Source organism: Limulus polyphemus, unplaced genomic scaffold (assembly GCF_000517525.1).
Source record: "Limulus polyphemus unplaced genomic scaffold, Limulus_polyphemus-2.1.2 Scaffold5950, whole genome shotgun sequence".
In the NCBI taxonomy this organism is placed as follows: Eukaryota; Metazoa; Arthropoda; class Merostomata; order Xiphosura; family Limulidae; genus Limulus; species Limulus polyphemus.
In genome coordinates, this window is record NW_013671560.1 from 10,305 (window position 1) to 28,791 (window position 18,487).

Here is an 18,487-nt window from a genome sequence, read left to right on the forward strand (position 1 = left end):
CCTTCGCTTCTACTCAAAGTGTAAGATTATTCTAGGCCTGGTGGTTAGGACACTCGACATGAAATCTGTGGGTCGTAGGTTCGAACCCCATCACTAAACATGTTCGTCTTCCCAGCCGTGGGATCGCTATAATGTTACGGTCAACCCTATAATTAGTTGGTAAAGTTTAACCCAAGAATTTGCGATGGGTGGTGTTGACTAGCTGTCTTTCCTTTAGTCTCTAACTTCAAAATTAGGCACTATTAGAACAGATAGCCCTTGAGTAGCTTTGTGCGAAATTAATAAACAAACAAGATTGCTCTAGCTTCTGAATAAACTCATATAACTTACTAACTATATTGATTTTGAAACGTCTTCAACAGCTTATTTTTATTGTTTATAGGATGATGGTTCTAGATCCTAGCGCAACACTTTAGGCTTAACATTTTTTTTACACTGTCGTGGAATGAACTTGTATTATCCAATCTAAGAATCACATTTCGTTACTAAAGTTTTAATGCCAATACGGAAATAATTGAAAGGTATATATTTTACCATTTTGATAAACACTTACGAGTATATTATATATACAACTATAAGTCTCCTGATGCAGAAAAAGAATAGCTGAAATATGAACAAAGAATTGAGTGTGAAACTTCAGTTTCGAACGACAAGGTTTTAATATGCATCACCGATTCATATACATGCAAATACGTTATTATTCTGGCATATCGGTTACTTTTATTCCAAAAACAAAATATTTGCTTGGAATTGTTGGTAATATGAATAGTAGAATATTGTAATTATGTTAATTCAGATTATGAATAAGTTCATAGAAACGTTTAAGTGAAAAACTTAATGGAAATAAAGATCTTATGATGGAAGTTTTCATCACAACCCTTCGTATTACCAGTATTCGTTACTATATCGGCACATTTCAATATAAACATCCTTTCCACTGGACAAAAAAAAGGAAAATAATTATTTTGTTGTATTCAACCATATTAAATATTTAAAGGTTTGCTTTACCTTATTTTACTGGGTTATTTGACATCATATTAACAGTTATAATATGCTAATGGAACTGGTATGATCAGAACGATTTAATAAACAGCAACAGTGGTGAACGAAGGACGAAAGAAAGTTCACGAGATTGTTAAACGGTGATTTCACAAGTATCTGGGTTTCCAGTTGTACATCTACCCAAGGTTTCGTCGAAAATTTTCCCATCTGGACAATCGTAAAAGTAGCTTCGGAAACCTTCTTCAAATACTGGAGCACACATGATGAATTGACTACAGTTTTTTGGATTTCGGTGGATACCCTGACGCATGCACTGCACGTTCATACTTTCTGCCACGGTCACTCCAGGTCCTCGAGGTGCAGGAGTTGTTGTAGTCCTCAATGGCCGCAACCGACGACGTATGGCTCGCTGGACAGGTTTAAAGTCTTGCAGTTCTTGGTCCTTTGGCAAGGTCACCGAGCTAACCCGAGAAGAAACAGCATCTTCATTTTCTCTTGATCTTGTGCGTGTCCTTATCCGAAATCGTGGCCGGAACCTTTGATGTCCACGTTTGCGGTTTAGCAGTTGAACCTTTTTATTCTCTTTATGTGGCGTTGTTGTGGGAGTTGGACTTGATCGGATTGGGGTGTTATACTGAATTGGATTATTAGGTAAAGTATGTGTGAATTGAGTAGCAGGTTCAACTTCAAGAGGAGGTTCTGTGGGTGTTTGAACTTTAGTTCTTTCTGGATTTTTGTAGATAAACAAGGAGTCGGTTTCTTTTCTTTCTTCTGGATCAGATGACCTGTCTGGGTCCTGGTAGTTCGAAAAGGGATTACTTTCTTCTTGTGTTTTGTTAGATCTGCTTGAAGTCTGTCGCCTGTTTGGTTCTACGTACTTAAAGAGCTTTTCACTATCTGGTTCAGCTTCGAACTGTGGCCTCCGCGGAACTTGGTTGGTCAGGTGGCCAGGTGATGGACTACTGAAATCTTTTGGTGATAATGTAGCAGGTAAATATTGAGAGGGACGTATGGGTCGTCGGTAACGTGGGATATTTAATGTTGGAGAGCTCTCTGTTGAGGTTGGTGAAGATGTGCTTGTTATACTTTGTGTTACGGACTGAACTTTGGAAAACTGGGGAGTTATGTAGTCTGGAAGGGTTCTAGATGTTGGAGCCAATGTCTCTGAAACAAGAGTAGTAACCTCCTCAGTTGTCTGTTCTGTCTTCAGAAGTGACTGAAGCAGTCGGACCAAATCAGCCAAGTTATGAGTGGTTGGGGCCTGAGTTTGTGGGACTTCTGTTGTGGTAGTCGTCGTGGTTTTACGGAAACTAAGGCGTGGACGTTTGAAGCGGAATGGTCGTCTGGTTGTTCGAGAAGGTCTGGAGGTTGTTGGTTTTGGAGCAGATTCTTCTTCACAATGCACATTCTGGCGATAATCACAAGAATCCCTTTGGGGATTGAAGTACAAACCAGCAGGACAAGTGAAAGTATGAGGAACGATACCTAGTTCTGCAGGCCCACTGTCAAGACACCAATAGTACTTCTTGCAGTTTCTAGGATTCCTAAAGAAACCTTCATCTGTGCATATGAAATCACCACCTGGATCAGGGGTTGTTGGAGGCTTTGGTGTTTGAAGAAGGTACTTGGGATTCTCGCTGTTAGTTCTGGCAGAGTCTCTCAGCCTATTGTAACCAGAAAGACGCCTGTACTTTTTGCGGTATGATTCACTGTCAGGTGATAGTTGCTGTTTGACTTCGTCTAGTATTGTCTGGACGACAGATTTAATTGGATGTTCTTTATTTCCAGTGAGCAAAGCATTACGTAATGTCGTTACCAAGGGGCTTTGCTCTTCCCCACACAAACCTCGAAAATCATCATCAGCTAATGTCCACACCATAGCGCCCCCTAAGCCTTGTTCTCTGATGTAGTTTGCCTATTTACAAATAAACCAATACAAATCAGTTCAATACTCAGTAATTTCCGAGTAAATTAGCTGTGAAATTCAAACTATAAAACGAATTTGAAAAACAGTAATAATACATACTTTCTTGGTTATTATCACTTCGTCATCAAATCCAACCCACTGATTGTCTTTAAAACAGTAGGGTCCAAAAATATCTGAGTAGGGGCGTCTTACTTCCCAGTCCTTTTCAAGAATATTCTGACAGATCTAAAAAGAAACATCTTTCTGAAGCTAATAACAATGATAAAACATGAGTAATGCAGAGCAAATTGATGTGAGAAGAAGGACGTGATTAGTCGTTAGGATCAGCTCGCAATACAACAAAATCTTTGTGTTTCAAATATGGTAGTCTAGTAACACCTATAAATTACCTAAACTGTAGTTTTTTAGCTTTGACCTAACTAATATATATATTTATAAACAATGCTTTAAATAAACACAGGTCATCAATTTTAAAACTTTCATGAGTTAGATTCACAAACGGACCACTTATTTACAAAATGAGTTTGGACATGCCTTTGATATTTATTTATAGCCTCAGAACGTATAGAATAGAACACTACACACAATACCATGTTTTATTTATAACACAGAGTATCATATAGATGGGGGTTTCCTGTAGGTGGGTTGTTACCATGTACAAAAATCCAGCCAATGGAAAAGCTTTATAATATGATACAAACCTAATTCTAAAGGATAACTTAAATAATTGTTGTAATTAAATACATGGGTGTGCTGATGATGAATAGTACAAAGATATATCACTAAAATACCTCATGATAAGACAAATATCCCTTTTCTCTGGATGATGAACCTTCCTCACCAGGCCCATCTGCAGCAGCATTGATCTCGTTGTCATCAGGGTCCAGTAGGGTAAATGATCGTCCATAAGTAGGAACTCCTACTATTAATTTGTGCCTAGGAGCTCCTAGTTCCAGATAGTAACTTATAGTCCAATTCTGAATAAATCAATCGAAAGTTATAGTTTTTTTTATAAAGTACAAAATACGTATTTAATGTTAAAAAGTATAAACTTTCAAGTTTTATTACACGGTATATAACTTTGTAATTAATGTTAAAAAGTATAAACTTTCAAGTTTTATTACACGGTATAAAGCTTTGTAATTAATGTTAAAAAGTATAAACTTTCAAGTTTTATTACACGGTATATAACTTTGTAATTAATGTTAAAAAGTATAAACTTTCAAGTTTTATTACACGGTATATAACTTTGTAATTAATGTTAAAAAGTATAAACTTTCAAGTTTTATTACACGGTATAAAACTTTCTATTGAAAAAAATATTATCAGAATAATTAATACGTCACAAGCTTTGTATCTGCATTAATGGTTAATTAAAATATAAATATCAGACATATATAAATACATGTATAATTAATCAAATGTCTTACTGAAAGTACTTTTTATTACTCACAGTTTCTAATACCAAGGTATACCCAACTTATAATAAAAGAACATATAAGATCTGGTGACACAAATAATTGTATAATTTCGTCTCTTGCTAGAGGATCTGTGCTAATTTGGAATTTGTATTTCAGTTCATGGTAAGTCAGTAACTTCTAAAAGAACATGTTATAAATACAAACACTATGAAAAAGACCTAATAACCAGTTAGCCATTTACGGCCATCGTAATGTGCTAATACCGATACAAGCCAATGAGAGAAGTTAGGGGTCATACAATTATAATTAAGTTATAAGGTGTATTTTAATGTTGTAATTTATAAGTTAGATAAAGGAAGCTGCGGGATTTAATGATAACGTTAGGATTAAAAGATTTGATAAGATAGGCCTAGAACGCCTATAAAATTCTAAGGAAGTGACGTAACAATTTCTAGTATATTCGAAAGTAGATTATAAATATTAACAGAAACGTCATCCTACTGGTGGCAATTACTCATCGTAGTATTCATACCTCATTGAAATTTTTTTTAGAAGAAGTGAACATTTTCTAAAAAGTATTTTTCTGGAAAGTACTGCACGGGAAAAGTGTTCGAATTGTGTTGATATAAACTGTAATGTTCTTATATGTTAAAAGTGGTACTCTTTATTGAAAAAAAATAACAGTATTTTTAAGAACTCCATTTTTAGTACTACATTTACAAATTACATCAATAAAGATACAATCAAACCTTCACGTACAGTCTTAGTAAAAGCCGTGTTCTTGCTGTGAGGAGAGTATTTTAATTTAAACTTGTGTTCTGTGATAAAGAAACGGTTGTTGCACATACTATAGTTATTTTTCTAATTGTCTGGATCTTGAATACCCAAGATTTGAAATTATTTTATGGATGTTTGTTTGTGGAGCAGTTCAATAGATGGCGTCACATTATATATATATATATATTTCGGACAGATACATATATGGCTACATATATACACACTACGTCACTTATAGTAACACAAGTTAAGAGAATGTAGAACTGTATCAAGAAAAAGAGTTATTTCTTGCTGATAGAGTGAAATAGTCGGTGTATTTGGATCTGTGTTTTACACCGCGTTTATTGAGTTACTTTGTATAAGTAAGTTAATTTTACGTTAATTATAATATTGTTAGAGAGGTTTGAACACCATTTGTAAAGTAGGCTTACGAGAACTTATGATAGTATACAAGTGTTCAAGCTTGTAGAAACGTAAAAAGAGGAAATAAACTCTATTATGATTGTTATGTTTACTGGATGTTGAATTATTTTCACTAAATAATTTAAAAGAACTCGCCACCGAAAGAACAACGCTACAACAACATTATACATACTGCATATTAAGTAGAATTTGGCGGCTGTTAGTCGTTATACTGAAGTGTGAATAAGCAAAATACACTGAGCAGTCGTGGTTGGTTGCCATTACTACTAGGACTACGTGAAGGGTCAGAGATCTGAATAAAAGACTTAGAGTAAAATATTAGAAAATATGTTATTGTTACGCCTCCAGTCGTTACTTAATTTTCAGTAAATTCGTTCCGACGAAACTTTAGCGACACAAGTCCTTTCTTAAATAAAACTGGTTTATTCTTTCCGAATACAACTTTACGATACACTTAATTTCAACAGTTGCGCTATAATTCTCAACGAACGTCTCACGTGCTCGACTTCAACAATACTCCGTTCAATTACACACTCTCTGACTGCAGTTCAATCACTCAATACACTGTTCTCCCGTCACGTTGTGAACGTCTTATATATACAAGACTAACACATATCTAGTAAATGCTAGGGCATTCTTGAAGTAACAGGATATTTCTAGAAACAGGTGGCGTGATACTAGTCACATGACCTCGCTGACGCAACATTATTGTATTTGTATACTGTATATTCGGATTTTAATGATATGCAAATACATCAAGTTTCTAAGGGTAAAAATGAAACCCCTCCTTGACAATCTCTAGTTAAATTACTTAATTACTCGCTTCATTGGCCTGAGCCCCGGATCCTTCCAATAACCAACATCCAGTAATGAAACTCTTCTGAAAGAAGTACAAGTACTCACCTTTGTATGACCTGAATATAAATTTGTCAAGAAGTTAATGGTATTACTACTTGCACTTTTGAAATCGAACTGCCAATAAAACAAAAAGTAACAGAACTCGAAAAAATATTCCAATTGGAACTTAAAAAAGAACTGGTGCTGAGTACCAGTAGCATTTCACCCAGGACAGCAACACTACTCCACTAATCTTGTACCTACCAGATTCAGTCTATTTCGTTCATCCCATCGACCAACATCGGGGGGTTTATATAGAGGAGCGTGATGGTCGACTATTGCTTCGTAAGCTGTATGGTAATCGTAGGATAACACGTTCATGAAGTCCACGTACCTGCCACACAGAAATATGTCATATAAGCTATGACCGTAAAACACAAAAGTTTGTTCAGCTAAGTTATTGAACAAAAGTAAAGAAAACTGCTCAAAAGTCTTATCTTTATGATATATATATATATATATTTAATATTTACCATAAGCTTTAGTAAGTGTATTATTGGGTTATGTCCTTGGATTTGTATATTGGAAGTATTATTGAGTTTAAAGGCATAAGAAGACAATCACGATCACCCTTATGCTATGATGTTTATTTGGTTATGTTAGGAAGGTAAAAACAACAACAAAACAAGATCGCTTAATAACAGTACAAAATGGATAACAGGTTTCAAGTTAGGGTAGCTTTAAAATTTTCTACCTCCCTTTTATTGTCTCTCGTGGTTCATAAGAAAGGAATGTTGTTTATGTTTATTAAAGTATCCCAAATCTGCGTTTCAGTATGTATAAACAATACGTAATAAATAGTTTGACAATATAAAACCCGTACTTTTACAAAACGTTTAGGAAGTGCTTCACAAATGGCTCATTTCTATCGTACAACTTCACTATGTGCTTTATCTATTTACCAGATTTCACTTTTAAACTTCACTAAGACTTCTCGGTGTCACGTTGCCCAAATTTTCTGGCAAGCCCTGTAATCACCCCCCCCCCCAAAAAGAACAGAAACCAGCAACTTTGTATTACTTCCTTATTTTCACACTTCCTATTTCATTGTTTCCACACATCCTACTTCATCATTTTCACATTTCTTACTTCTTTGTTTCCACATTCCCCACCTCATTTTTTCTTGTTGTTACACTTTCTTTTTCTCACACTTCCTAATTCTTTGTTTTCACACTTCCAACTTCCTTGTTTTCACACTTCCTGCTTACTTGTTCTCACACTTCCTAATTCTTTGTTCTCACACTTCCTACTTCCTTGTTTTCACACTTCCTGCTTCCTTGCTCTCACACTTCCTGCTTCCTTGTTCTCACACTTCCCACTTTCTTATTTTCACATCTAGACTACGTACCAGAAACACACAAAGAACATCTAATAAAATAATAGAGCAATTCAGCGATGTGTGGACATATACAAATCTTAGGCTCAACCTAAAAATGTGCGTGACAGTTCCCAAGGGCAAGATTAATGCAGCTCAAGGTTTATGTTTCTAGCACTTGTAAATACATAAACCAGCACTACAATCTGTAAAGTTGTATGGATACAAATTTGTATGTACGTAATGTTATGGAAGGGCGTGATATCTAGGTATCACAGTGGCATATAAAGGTACAATATGGTCCTTTCACGTTGTGTGACTTGGCTTTACGTGTTCCATAAAAGTTAGTCTTGACATGACCTCGCACAGAAAAATTAGCTAATTATATACACTAACTGAAAGTATTCGTTAAGGAAACAAAAAATTTATAAAGAATAATGCAAGATAACGTTCCCTTTTCTTTATTTTGTTATTAAATCCTAATGATCTTATTGATGCTAATTGCATATCCTGCTTTATGGACCTATTTAAGTAATTCATTGCTCATGTTTTTGAATTCAAAGCCAAATGTCTATAAGAAAGTGAAATGCACGCTATTTCATGTTTTGTTAAATCATTTTCTCGGGCAAGAATATTTAAATAGCCCATGTCGGACAGATTCCAGTTATCATACAAAAAGTTACGGTAATCAAGCCAACCACCTCTGGGTGACGGATGCTAACATACACACATATACATAATGAATCATTTTTATTGTAAAATATAGTGTGTTATCAATTATTGCATTATTATTTCTGTTATTATATGACACAAATAGATGTCGCAACACGTCCTTGAGAGGCTCTGTCGTTATTTCAACTAGTTGGATTGACTTGCCAAGGTATATATAATAACTGACGTACCTGTTATAGATGTTCAACAGTGAAAGATAATACATAAGTAGCAGATATCCGAAAACATTTGCAGTTAAATTATTATCTTTATTGCAACAGTACTTCTTTAAACACAGGATTTTTAGAATAATACAAACGAAATCTATATACCCATTTGTCTTAGGCCTAACATTATTTGAGCCTTTATTAAGTTCGGCCCATATTCGATAAAGAGGCTAATTAACATTGTAACTTTTGTAGGTTTTTTTGCTTTAGTTTAGTTAGGGCTAAACTTTACCGTACTTAATACTATCAATAAATAAACTTGTAATATTATTCTGCTACCTAACGTTAGATCATGTTAAAAACTTGGATAAGCTTTTAATATCCACAAAGTGTTTACTAATGTATATTTAAATCCGTTGAAATGAAATGCGTGCGCAAGAAAAACTGAGTATTATTATAATTGATAGGATTTTGCGCAAACATTATACAGGGCTGTCACAAAATAAGTATAAGTTTATTTTTAAGTGGTGTAATAACTACAAAACCTGCTAGTTGAAAGGATGTATAAAACATATGTGGAACAAGGTCATGAAAAAAACGACCAAAAGTGGCGCTGGAGAACGTCCTTGAAACCATAATTGATTATAATATGATACCCTTAGTGACCGCAGGTAATATTGTGAGTGTGGTGGGAGGGCTTATCCTTTCACTCATGAATTAGTAAAACTATTCAATCATACACACTCACACATACAATATCATACCTAATACTACGTGTTGCTCGTTGCTAAGGGTATGCTTCGTACTATTGTCCTACGTGTTCTGGAGTTTGTTTTTGAAATAGACGGCGGGTAGGTATATCAAATGTTTGAAGTAACTTACACCAGTATTTTTTAAATTTAGGATAATGTACTTCATATTGCAGCGATACATATGGTATTTTTTAAAAGTAGTACAGGTGTCATGGGAGGTCATATATATATATATATGTACACGGTTATACTCAAACTGTCTGCGCCAATCCTGTACAATGCCAAGAATCCATTTCCTAGGATTATTAGGAATAGAAAACAGATTTAAGTATATGTAGCATTTTGTTTTTGATATACCAGTTTCCTGTCTTTATCCTTGAAATGCAATATTTAACGTACTTATTCAATGAATTGATATTGTTGTAAGCTTTACTTTTTAATATTTTAATTTATAGGTTTTTGCTAGAGGTTGAATGTCATTACGTCATAATGGCGCAAGATGTAGAGTTAGTTAATGAATTATTCAATTTAGTGAGTTAATGACTCAGTAAGCTAAACAGTGAGTTAGTCAGCTTGTTTGTTATCTATCGACTAGTGAGGAACGGTACAAGTAAGTTTATAAGTAAGTTAGGTGTACCTAGTTTCTATTGAAATGTTTGTGAAGTTAAGCCTAACCATAAACCCAGCGTTATTGAAAAAATGAATTAATTCGTTACCCTTATGTGGATTTAACTTATACGAGTATTATTTTTACCAAATAATCCAGAAGAACCAGTCTAACGATAGAACATATTATGTTACCATTTAGAATTAAAATTTAATACTGTATTTCGCTTATTATCTTAATGATGTTAATATTATTTTAGAAACCTCTTAATTTCCTACAGTACGAAATTAATCGTAACAAAATCCACGAAGTCTAGATTTTTGCCAAGTGAAGTACCTATATAACTATGTAACTACCTTGTTAATCACCTTTTCCAAGCTAGCGAAGTATGATTATAATTAATTCTACTTTTCATAAGTATCACTAATAGACCTATCATATTTGGATATGGCGAACATAGTATGATTGAAGTTCTATTATTATATACTTCTAATTCTTGAAAATCCCCAAGGAACTAAATAAAGAATGTAGTGTTAAAATATAATAGGCCTAATACTAATGTCTTATGACAAGTATAATTAATTAATGACATTACTTTGTGTAATTCTGTTGAAAGATCTAGTAAAATCCGATTTAACATTTAGTTCAAACATTTTAATCCCATAGAAATGTTCTACAACAACAACAACATGGACAAGGAAATATGGAATATCGGTTAAACAACAACTAGTGTAAAAAAAACACACACACACACAAAAGCTAACAGAATAATAGGCTGTCCATATTTTGTGTCGCATCTGATTTAATTTAGTAAAACAAAACAAAATGGTAAGTCATAACGTTTCGTCGTGTTAGGAGGTTATCAGTTAGAGTAAAACAATATATCAAGGAGTAAAATCTACATTACAAATAATTAATTACTGGTAACAACTCTTTATACCAGCTGTGTCATTCAGGTGTGTCTGATGTAGGCCTACGGTCGAAAGGTAACTCCTATTAAAAACGTTTTTTAGGACAAACCACAGCATTTACATGGCACAACTTGTTTTTTTCACAAAGTAATAATGTCTGTAAAAATTCTCACAATATGTACTTAAAATACTGTTTTCAAATCTTGTTGCCATATCGGTGGGTATATGCATGCCTCTCAAAATTAGAGGTGGGTATACAGTACACACCCTCGAATAAGCTCCACTACACCACTGCCTACGTCATTGTTTTTGTTTTTTTTATGTAATATTTTCATCTCACTTTCTATAACATTCAGAATTGGGTGTAATATACAATTTGTGATCTTTTTTACATAAATGAATGTCATATTTTATAATAAATCTATAGTCATAATACAAACGATCCTCTAATACCTACTTAGAAATTTCTGGAACATCGTAGCCGTTATCAATGTAGTCCTTCCCAGCAGGCACTGCGACAGAAAGTATCAACCTCTCCTTCCTGCGTGAATCTCCTTCCTGATTAAACGCCTCTCGAAGTTCCTGTGATAAGGAATACCTATGTAAGTATATTTAAATTTTTCCTTTGATTTAAGACAGTAAGCAAAATTCAAACAAATTATAGGCTAATTAATTTAATTAAAACCAACCCGATTATAAATTACACGGTTGTCGTAGAGTATGTGGGTGTTTTAACGCAAAGCCACCATCTTCGTTCTGTCCACCGCAGGAATCGAACTCCCGAGATTGACGTGTAAGTCCGTAAGCTTACAGCTGACCCACTGAAGGGGGGGGGGGGAGGACTATAGTGGAGTGTCAGTTATACATATAGCAGAAAACAGTTCTCTGCTCGGGAAGAAAACATGCTTTTAATAATGTGAAAATAATGCGTTTACTTTAGAAATATTATCTGTTCAGTTCATATGTAGAAATATAATATACGGGAGTCAACATTGAGTTGTAGGGACCTTAATTTATATGCTAATTACATACTTTTCAGGGTCCCAACGTATTTCTAACTTTTTCTGGGAGATGCTGATGGAGTGTTGGTTTGGTGGTCTCGTCTCTAGTGGCATTACCATGTACAGAGGTACACGAAGGCTGTTTCTTCCCTATTTTCACTTATTGGATGACAAGATGAGATTGATAGCGCATTTTACGACCCAATAAACTATTATCGAAATGGAATTCATTTATATAATTTTTGTTTTATTAAACCCACAACAGTTAATATCTATGAGACTACAACTCGTGCCGGCATGGCCAGGTGGTTAGGGCTCTCGACTCGCAATCTGAGGGTCGCGGGTTCGAATCCTCGTCCTACCAAACATGCTCGCCCTTTAAGCCGTGGGGGCGTTATAAGTGAGGTCAATCCCCCTATTCGTTAATAAAAGAGTAGCCCAAGAGTTGGCGGTGGGTGGTGATGACTAGCTGCCTTTTCTCTAGTCTTACACCTTAGGGATGGCTAGCACAGATATCCCTCATGTAGCTTTGTGCGAAATTCAAAACAAACCGAAACCAGAACTAGCGTTATCAGATAGGTAAAGTAGGCTTACCGTTTAGGGTAGTAAAATAAAATGTAATTTTGTGGATGAATTCTTCAAATAGCTTCTAATAACGCCATTTTTGTATGTTTTCTATTTTTTAAATATAAAACACATTGTTGGAAAGTATTGTTACAATAATGACGTGAGTGAAAGGCAATAATGGCGCTGTTTGTGCAATCCGATACCAGAGAGATATGCGACACTATTGTTTCTATTACAGGCAGCACCAGTTGAACAAGGGCACGTGAAGAATAACTACCGAGATGCTAAGTTTCAAATTTGTGGTATGACTGTGTGAGATCAACTTTGAAGGCTAGCGCGTGCAAGGTACCGAACTGATGAAGGTTTTTACAAAAACACTGGTAGATGTTAGGGATAAATTATGTTGTTGAATTTCGTACAATGCTACTCGAAAGCTATCTACACTAGCCGTTCCTAATTTAGAAGTAATAGACTAGAGGGAAAACAGTTAGTCAACAACACTTTGGCTGCTCTTTACCAATGTCATATTATAACATTCCAACGGGTGAAAGGACGAGCAAATTCTAATCAGATTGTGATTCGAGTCACCAGGACATACCAGGCTCTAGGACACTTGTGATTCGAGCCACCAGAACATGCCATGCTCTAGGACACTTGTGATTCGAGCCACCAGGACATGCAAGGCTCTAGGACACTTGTGATTATAGCCACCAGGACATGCAAGGCTCTAGGACACTTGTGATTCGAGCCACCAGAACATGCCATGGGCATGTCCTGGTGGCTATAATCACAAGTGTCCTAGAGCCTTGCATGTCCTGGTGGCTCGAATCACAAGTGTCCTAGAGAGGCTCTAGGACACAAAATAGATCGGAAAAAATCACTGGAAAATTTTAGAAGCACTCGGAAAAACGCAAACACGGTTTTCACACGGAAGTCGGGATGAGATTATCATTCATCTACAACAAAACTTCAAAGTGAATTTCTTTAATAATACAACCATTGAATCCGTGGAAGAGAGATTTCAGGAACTACAGAAATACAGTTTGTTGTTCAGTTTCCTGTACTCCATTGCTGGTCTGTTCAAATCAGTTCCAGGGACTAGCTGAAACATTATGTGGATCTCCAAACTGGCTTATCAGATTGGGAGATAATTGATCTTTGTGCAACAGACCCTCTCACGCAAAATGACTAAAGACACTCCACAAAGTGTTAGAATACATGTACAAGGTTCAGTATGCTATATTAAAAATGATTTTGGAGCCTCACCACGTCGTTACAGTCTACCTTCCCATGTCCAGTCATGCTCTATCAGATTACTGTGCATCCTGTTTCCGTTGCAGTAGGCTGCATTTTAAGGCTGCCATGTCAAAAGCACACCACTGTTCCCTGCATCCTTATTATATTCCATGTGGGGTGCGAAGGTGACGGTTTCTCAGCGCCATTTTCACTAGTCCAATGGCACAGAAATACACAGGTGGTGTGTCTGGTGACTTGACCAATATGTCTTATTATGTAATAGTATGAATACTCGTTTCATCCTCCAGCTGTTAAGGTATGTGATATCTGAATGGATATGTCATGAAAGCAAGTTGTGTACACATCACTTGTGTTATTTTTCCAGATTGATTATCTTTAGTATTGTTGCCTGTGGCACATGGACGTTTCTGCCACTGAAATTTGTGTTCACTTTGCTTATCATAAATGAGATACAACTTGTTGTACATCTATTTTTGGATGGTCCTGTTGCTCCAAGTTTATCCATATTCCCCTGTTTTCCAATGCCATTAAGAGGAAGGAATATTCCCATCTTGTCCACATTTTTGAGAACTGAGTGTATGAATATTTTATGTCAGAAAGAGCTATTACACACTATTATAAGAAGAGATCAATTTTTGACGTCATCACACTACCTACGTAACGTAAAATGTAGTTGTGATACAAGTTATTCCATCGTCATGTTGTATCGGCTATAGTTGATACAACGCACTCAACTCTCTGCCGTGTCCCAAAATCTCTGACTTGACCCAACATCGCTATCAGTAGAGAATGAAGGTTGTTGTTTTGTTTTTTTTACTGAAAATTATTAAACCCTATCTGAACTCAACCATGCCAGGAACGAGACTGATTGGACTGGCAACAACTACGATCGAGCAATAACTTAAATTTTGAATAGCAATTATGCGATTCTGCCTCAGTGAAAGAAATATAGTAATCTCTCAATTGTGAACCGTTCAACTAGCACGGTACCCACGTTTCAGCTGTTACTGTGACACTTTCTTAGTTTTTAATAAATAAATACATAAATTTGGCTTATTTTCTTTAATCCTGTGAATGAAAGTAAAACTGGAAGAGCAGATTGAAAACTTGTTTAGGGTACCAGAAGAAACAAAGCAAAAAGAGGGAAGAACAGACTGAAAAGTTGTTTAGGGTACCAGAAGAAACCAAGCAAGAAGAGGGAAGAGCAGATTGAAAAGTTGTTTAGGGTACCAGAAGAAACCAAGCAAGAAGAGGGAAGAGCAGATTGAAAACTTGTTTAGGGTACCAGAAGAAACCAAGCAAGAAGAGGGAAGAGCAGATTGAAAAGTTGTTTAGGTTACCAGAAGAAACCAAGCAAAAAGAGGGAAGAGCAGATTGAAAAGTTGTTTAGGGTACCAGAAGAAACCAAGCAAACAATTTATAAATTGATAACCATGGTCACATTTCACAGAAAGGGTTATTCTGTGTTTTATCAGAAAGACAACCTTAGGGAGAATGACAGATTAAAAAGTAAACTTGAATCAGTTAACTTAGTTATTTTTTGTTTGTTGAATTTAGGGCAGAGGATTATCTGAAATAACTGCCCCTAGTTTACATGTGATAGACTAGAGGGAAGGCAGCAAGTCATTATCCCCCACCACCAACTTTTGGGCAACTCTTTTACCATCGAAAATTGGGATTAACTGTCACATTATAAACAACCATACTAGGCCTCCAGATCCAATAATTTATTATAAACGACCATACTAGGCCTCCAGATCTAATAATTTATTATAAACGACCATACCAGGCCTCCAGATCTAATAATTTATTATAAACGACCATACCAGGCCTCCAGATCTAATAATTTCTTAAAGATCTATAAACAATTAAATCTCTGCAATTTAAGACAAAATGCTGACACGAACATTAAATTTCTAATAAATAATTAAACTTATAGTGGAAGTTTCAAAAACAGCTACTAAAAGTGAAAACTAAATATTCCCTCACCAATCATGTTTTATAAACCTAATTATTGGTCTTTTTTTATAACTGCTTTTCTAAGACGAAGAATTAAGAACACTTATTAAAAACTTTTAATCTTCGTTCCGATTATGTTTAAACCTAACAACTTTTCCTTACACGGCTGCTTTTTGTTTTAAAGACTAAGACACTACTAACCTTAATCAAAAGAGCATAACCCTTGCGGTCACCGTTACTACTACCATCCCTGGACCCTGGATACTCCCAGTCCAACTCTAAACCATCGAACCTGTTTTGTCGTAAGTAGCGTATGACGCTGTGAATAAACTTTTCTCTTGTAGAAGATTCTCGAACAAGCCTAGAAAACCTAGAAGACACTTCAAAAGTTGTAGTTTTAAACCATATTAAACAATGAAAAAATAACTGATATCTTTTTTTATTACCAATTAATAATTTCACTACCTATAGAAATTAGAAGGTCTTGTGACGTTAATATTTTTCTGGAGATCTGAAAACTGTAAACCAAGCGGAATTCGAACCTTTAACTTCGAGTTACAGACTCTCCGTTTTGAAGTTTTGAGCAGGACTTCGTAAGCTATGCCAACCAGTTTTAACAACAGTAATGACATTTCAGTTCATAAAATTCGAAGTTTTTTAAATAAAGTGAGATTGAAACTTTTTGGTGGGCGGGTACATTAAACCGCCACATCTTTAAAGATAGACACCTTTTGTATGTTTACTGTTTTGTCCAAAAGAAATACCAACTTAAATCGAGCCAATAAGAATGCTGGAAACTACAACTCATCTTCCATTGCAGGTCCTACATGCTGTTTACTGACTTTATATTTGTGAATGTTATCATTTTTATTTTTTAATATTTTGGAAAAAAAACACACACAAAATACTGGGGGGGGGACTCCCCATTAACCTTCCCAGGTTCCACCGCCTAGGAATGTAGCAGTTTTTATTCATTTGCAGTTCATAATAAAATTTATTATCACTCAAGACTGTTTGTCGAACTTCGTTCTGGATGATCAGTGAAGTGAAAACTGACAGTTAGGGCATTCCAGATTCTTATCTAACTAAGGCATTGGCCCGATAAGTCGCTGGTTGAAACTGTCTGATACCACTTTAGAAAAATATCATGTTTGTTTAGAAGGTTTTTTAAAAAAAATATTTTATTTATTAATACGTCTACAAACAAGTTTTCTCAACTAAAATATACATAACCAAAAGTGTGATTGATACTTAATTTAAAATAAAAGTTAATAGCAAATACCAATAAATTAATGATCGGTTGAATTTACTTTTGATTTAAATATAGGTAAATTTACCTTTTAGATCCTTCGTTCCATCCACCAATGGCAATCATCGTCTTTAGATCTTGATTATGTTTTTTCAAACCCACAAACTTCCTGTAATTACCTAAAGTGACACCTGGTTCATTAGTCATAAGTTGTTTCGTGAACTAAGAAGGAAAATATATTTACCAAAACAAATAAAGAGCAATCCATGCTACGGGCTTGACCTTAACTCCCCCTCGGTGGGTTAGTGGTTAGTTTAAGGATTTACAACACTAATATCCAATGTTCGATTTCTCGTGGTGAACAGGGTGCAAATAGCCTATTATGTAGCTTTGCACTAAGAAAACAGCAGCTTGGCCATAATGAAAAGTGAAGATTTACGCACCATATATATAAAAAAAATATGTTGTTGTTTGGTGTTTTGTAGCGCAAAGCTACACAATGGGGTCTGTCCATCGTGAGGAATCAAACCCATTTGAGTGTTTTAAATCCATAAACTTACCGCTGATCCACTGGGAGAAAAAATGTGAAATAATACTAGTTAAAAGTTTTGATTAGATAAAAAGGTTATGTAGAAAATTACAAACGTTAAAGTTAAGCCACGTATAACATGATAACCAAGGGCAGAAATAGATTGTTTAATGCTAAACATAAAGCAACACAATGGGTTATCAGTGCTCTGCCCACCACGTATAACATGATAACCAAGGGCAGAAATAGATTGTTTAATGCTAAACATAAAGCAACACAATGGGTTATCAGTGCTGTGCCCACCACGTATAACATGATAACCAAGGGCAGAAATGGATTGTTTAATGCTAAACATAAAGCAACACAATGGGTTATCAGTGCTGTGCCCACCACGTATAACATGATAACCAAGGGCAGAAATAGATTGTTTAATGCTAAACATAAAGCAACACAATGGGTTATCAGTGCTGTGCCCACCACGTATAACATGATAACCAAGGGCAGAAATAGATTGTTTAATGCTAAGCATAAACCTAAACAATGGGTTATTAGTGTTGTGTCCATCACGGGTATCGAAACCCTGTTTTTAGCGTTATAAGACATCAGACTGAGCCAATGTGGCGAATTTGTCTATATTTAGCGATAGCTACACAAGGTGCGATCTGCGCTCTGTTCACCGCGAAGATTTGAATCCCGGATCTTAGGAGTGTAAGTCCATAAATTTATCGCTGTCCCACCGACGGACGAAGAAAAGGAAACTACTTTATTAACATTGAAAATCAAAACATCGAAATGAATTTACGTATTTTCTGAAGTTGGTTGCACAAAAACTGTTTTTTTATTTTTCATGCACCGATATAACGAAGTTCATACTAACAAACTATTGCCCGTGTTTCGTTAGTTTGTGTTATACTGTTCGTGTAAAAATTTTGGTGAAAAACGGTTCAACGCGTTTTAGTTTATTTAAAATTCAGGTCTTCGTGTAACAGAGAATAAAAACTTAGTGCATATATTA

General features: G+C 35.3%; 1 protein-coding gene and 1 long non-coding RNA gene across 3 annotated transcripts in view; one reads left to right on the forward strand and one right to left on the reverse strand.

Annotated features, from left to right (window-relative positions):
• Positions 1-640: 640 nt before the first annotated feature.
• Positions 641-18,487, reverse strand: part of LOC106473179 (oviduct-specific glycoprotein-like) — a 34,109-nt gene continuing 16,262 nt past the window's right edge. For both annotated transcript variants that reach the window (XM_022401667.1, XM_022401668.1), the window contains exons 4-10: positions 17,032-17,122; positions 15,896-16,064; positions 11,368-11,492; positions 6,652-6,781; positions 3,721-3,906; positions 3,029-3,154; positions 641-2,917 (exon numbers count right to left, since the gene is read on the reverse strand). In XM_022401667.1, the coding sequence (XP_022257375.1) occupies positions 1,136-2,917; positions 3,029-3,154; positions 3,721-3,906; positions 6,652-6,781; positions 11,368-11,492; positions 15,896-16,064; positions 17,032-17,122 (2,609 nt within the window). In that variant the 3' untranslated portion in view covers positions 641-1,135. The remainder of the gene's footprint in view (positions 2,918-3,028; positions 3,155-3,720; positions 3,907-6,651; positions 6,782-11,367; positions 11,493-15,895; positions 16,065-17,031; positions 17,123-18,487) is intronic.
• Positions 8,585-12,137, forward strand: LOC111089342. Its single transcript, XR_002613604.1, has 3 exons — positions 8,585-8,642; positions 11,372-11,512; positions 11,950-12,137. It is a non-coding gene; the product is annotated as an uncharacterized LOC111089342 (long non-coding RNA).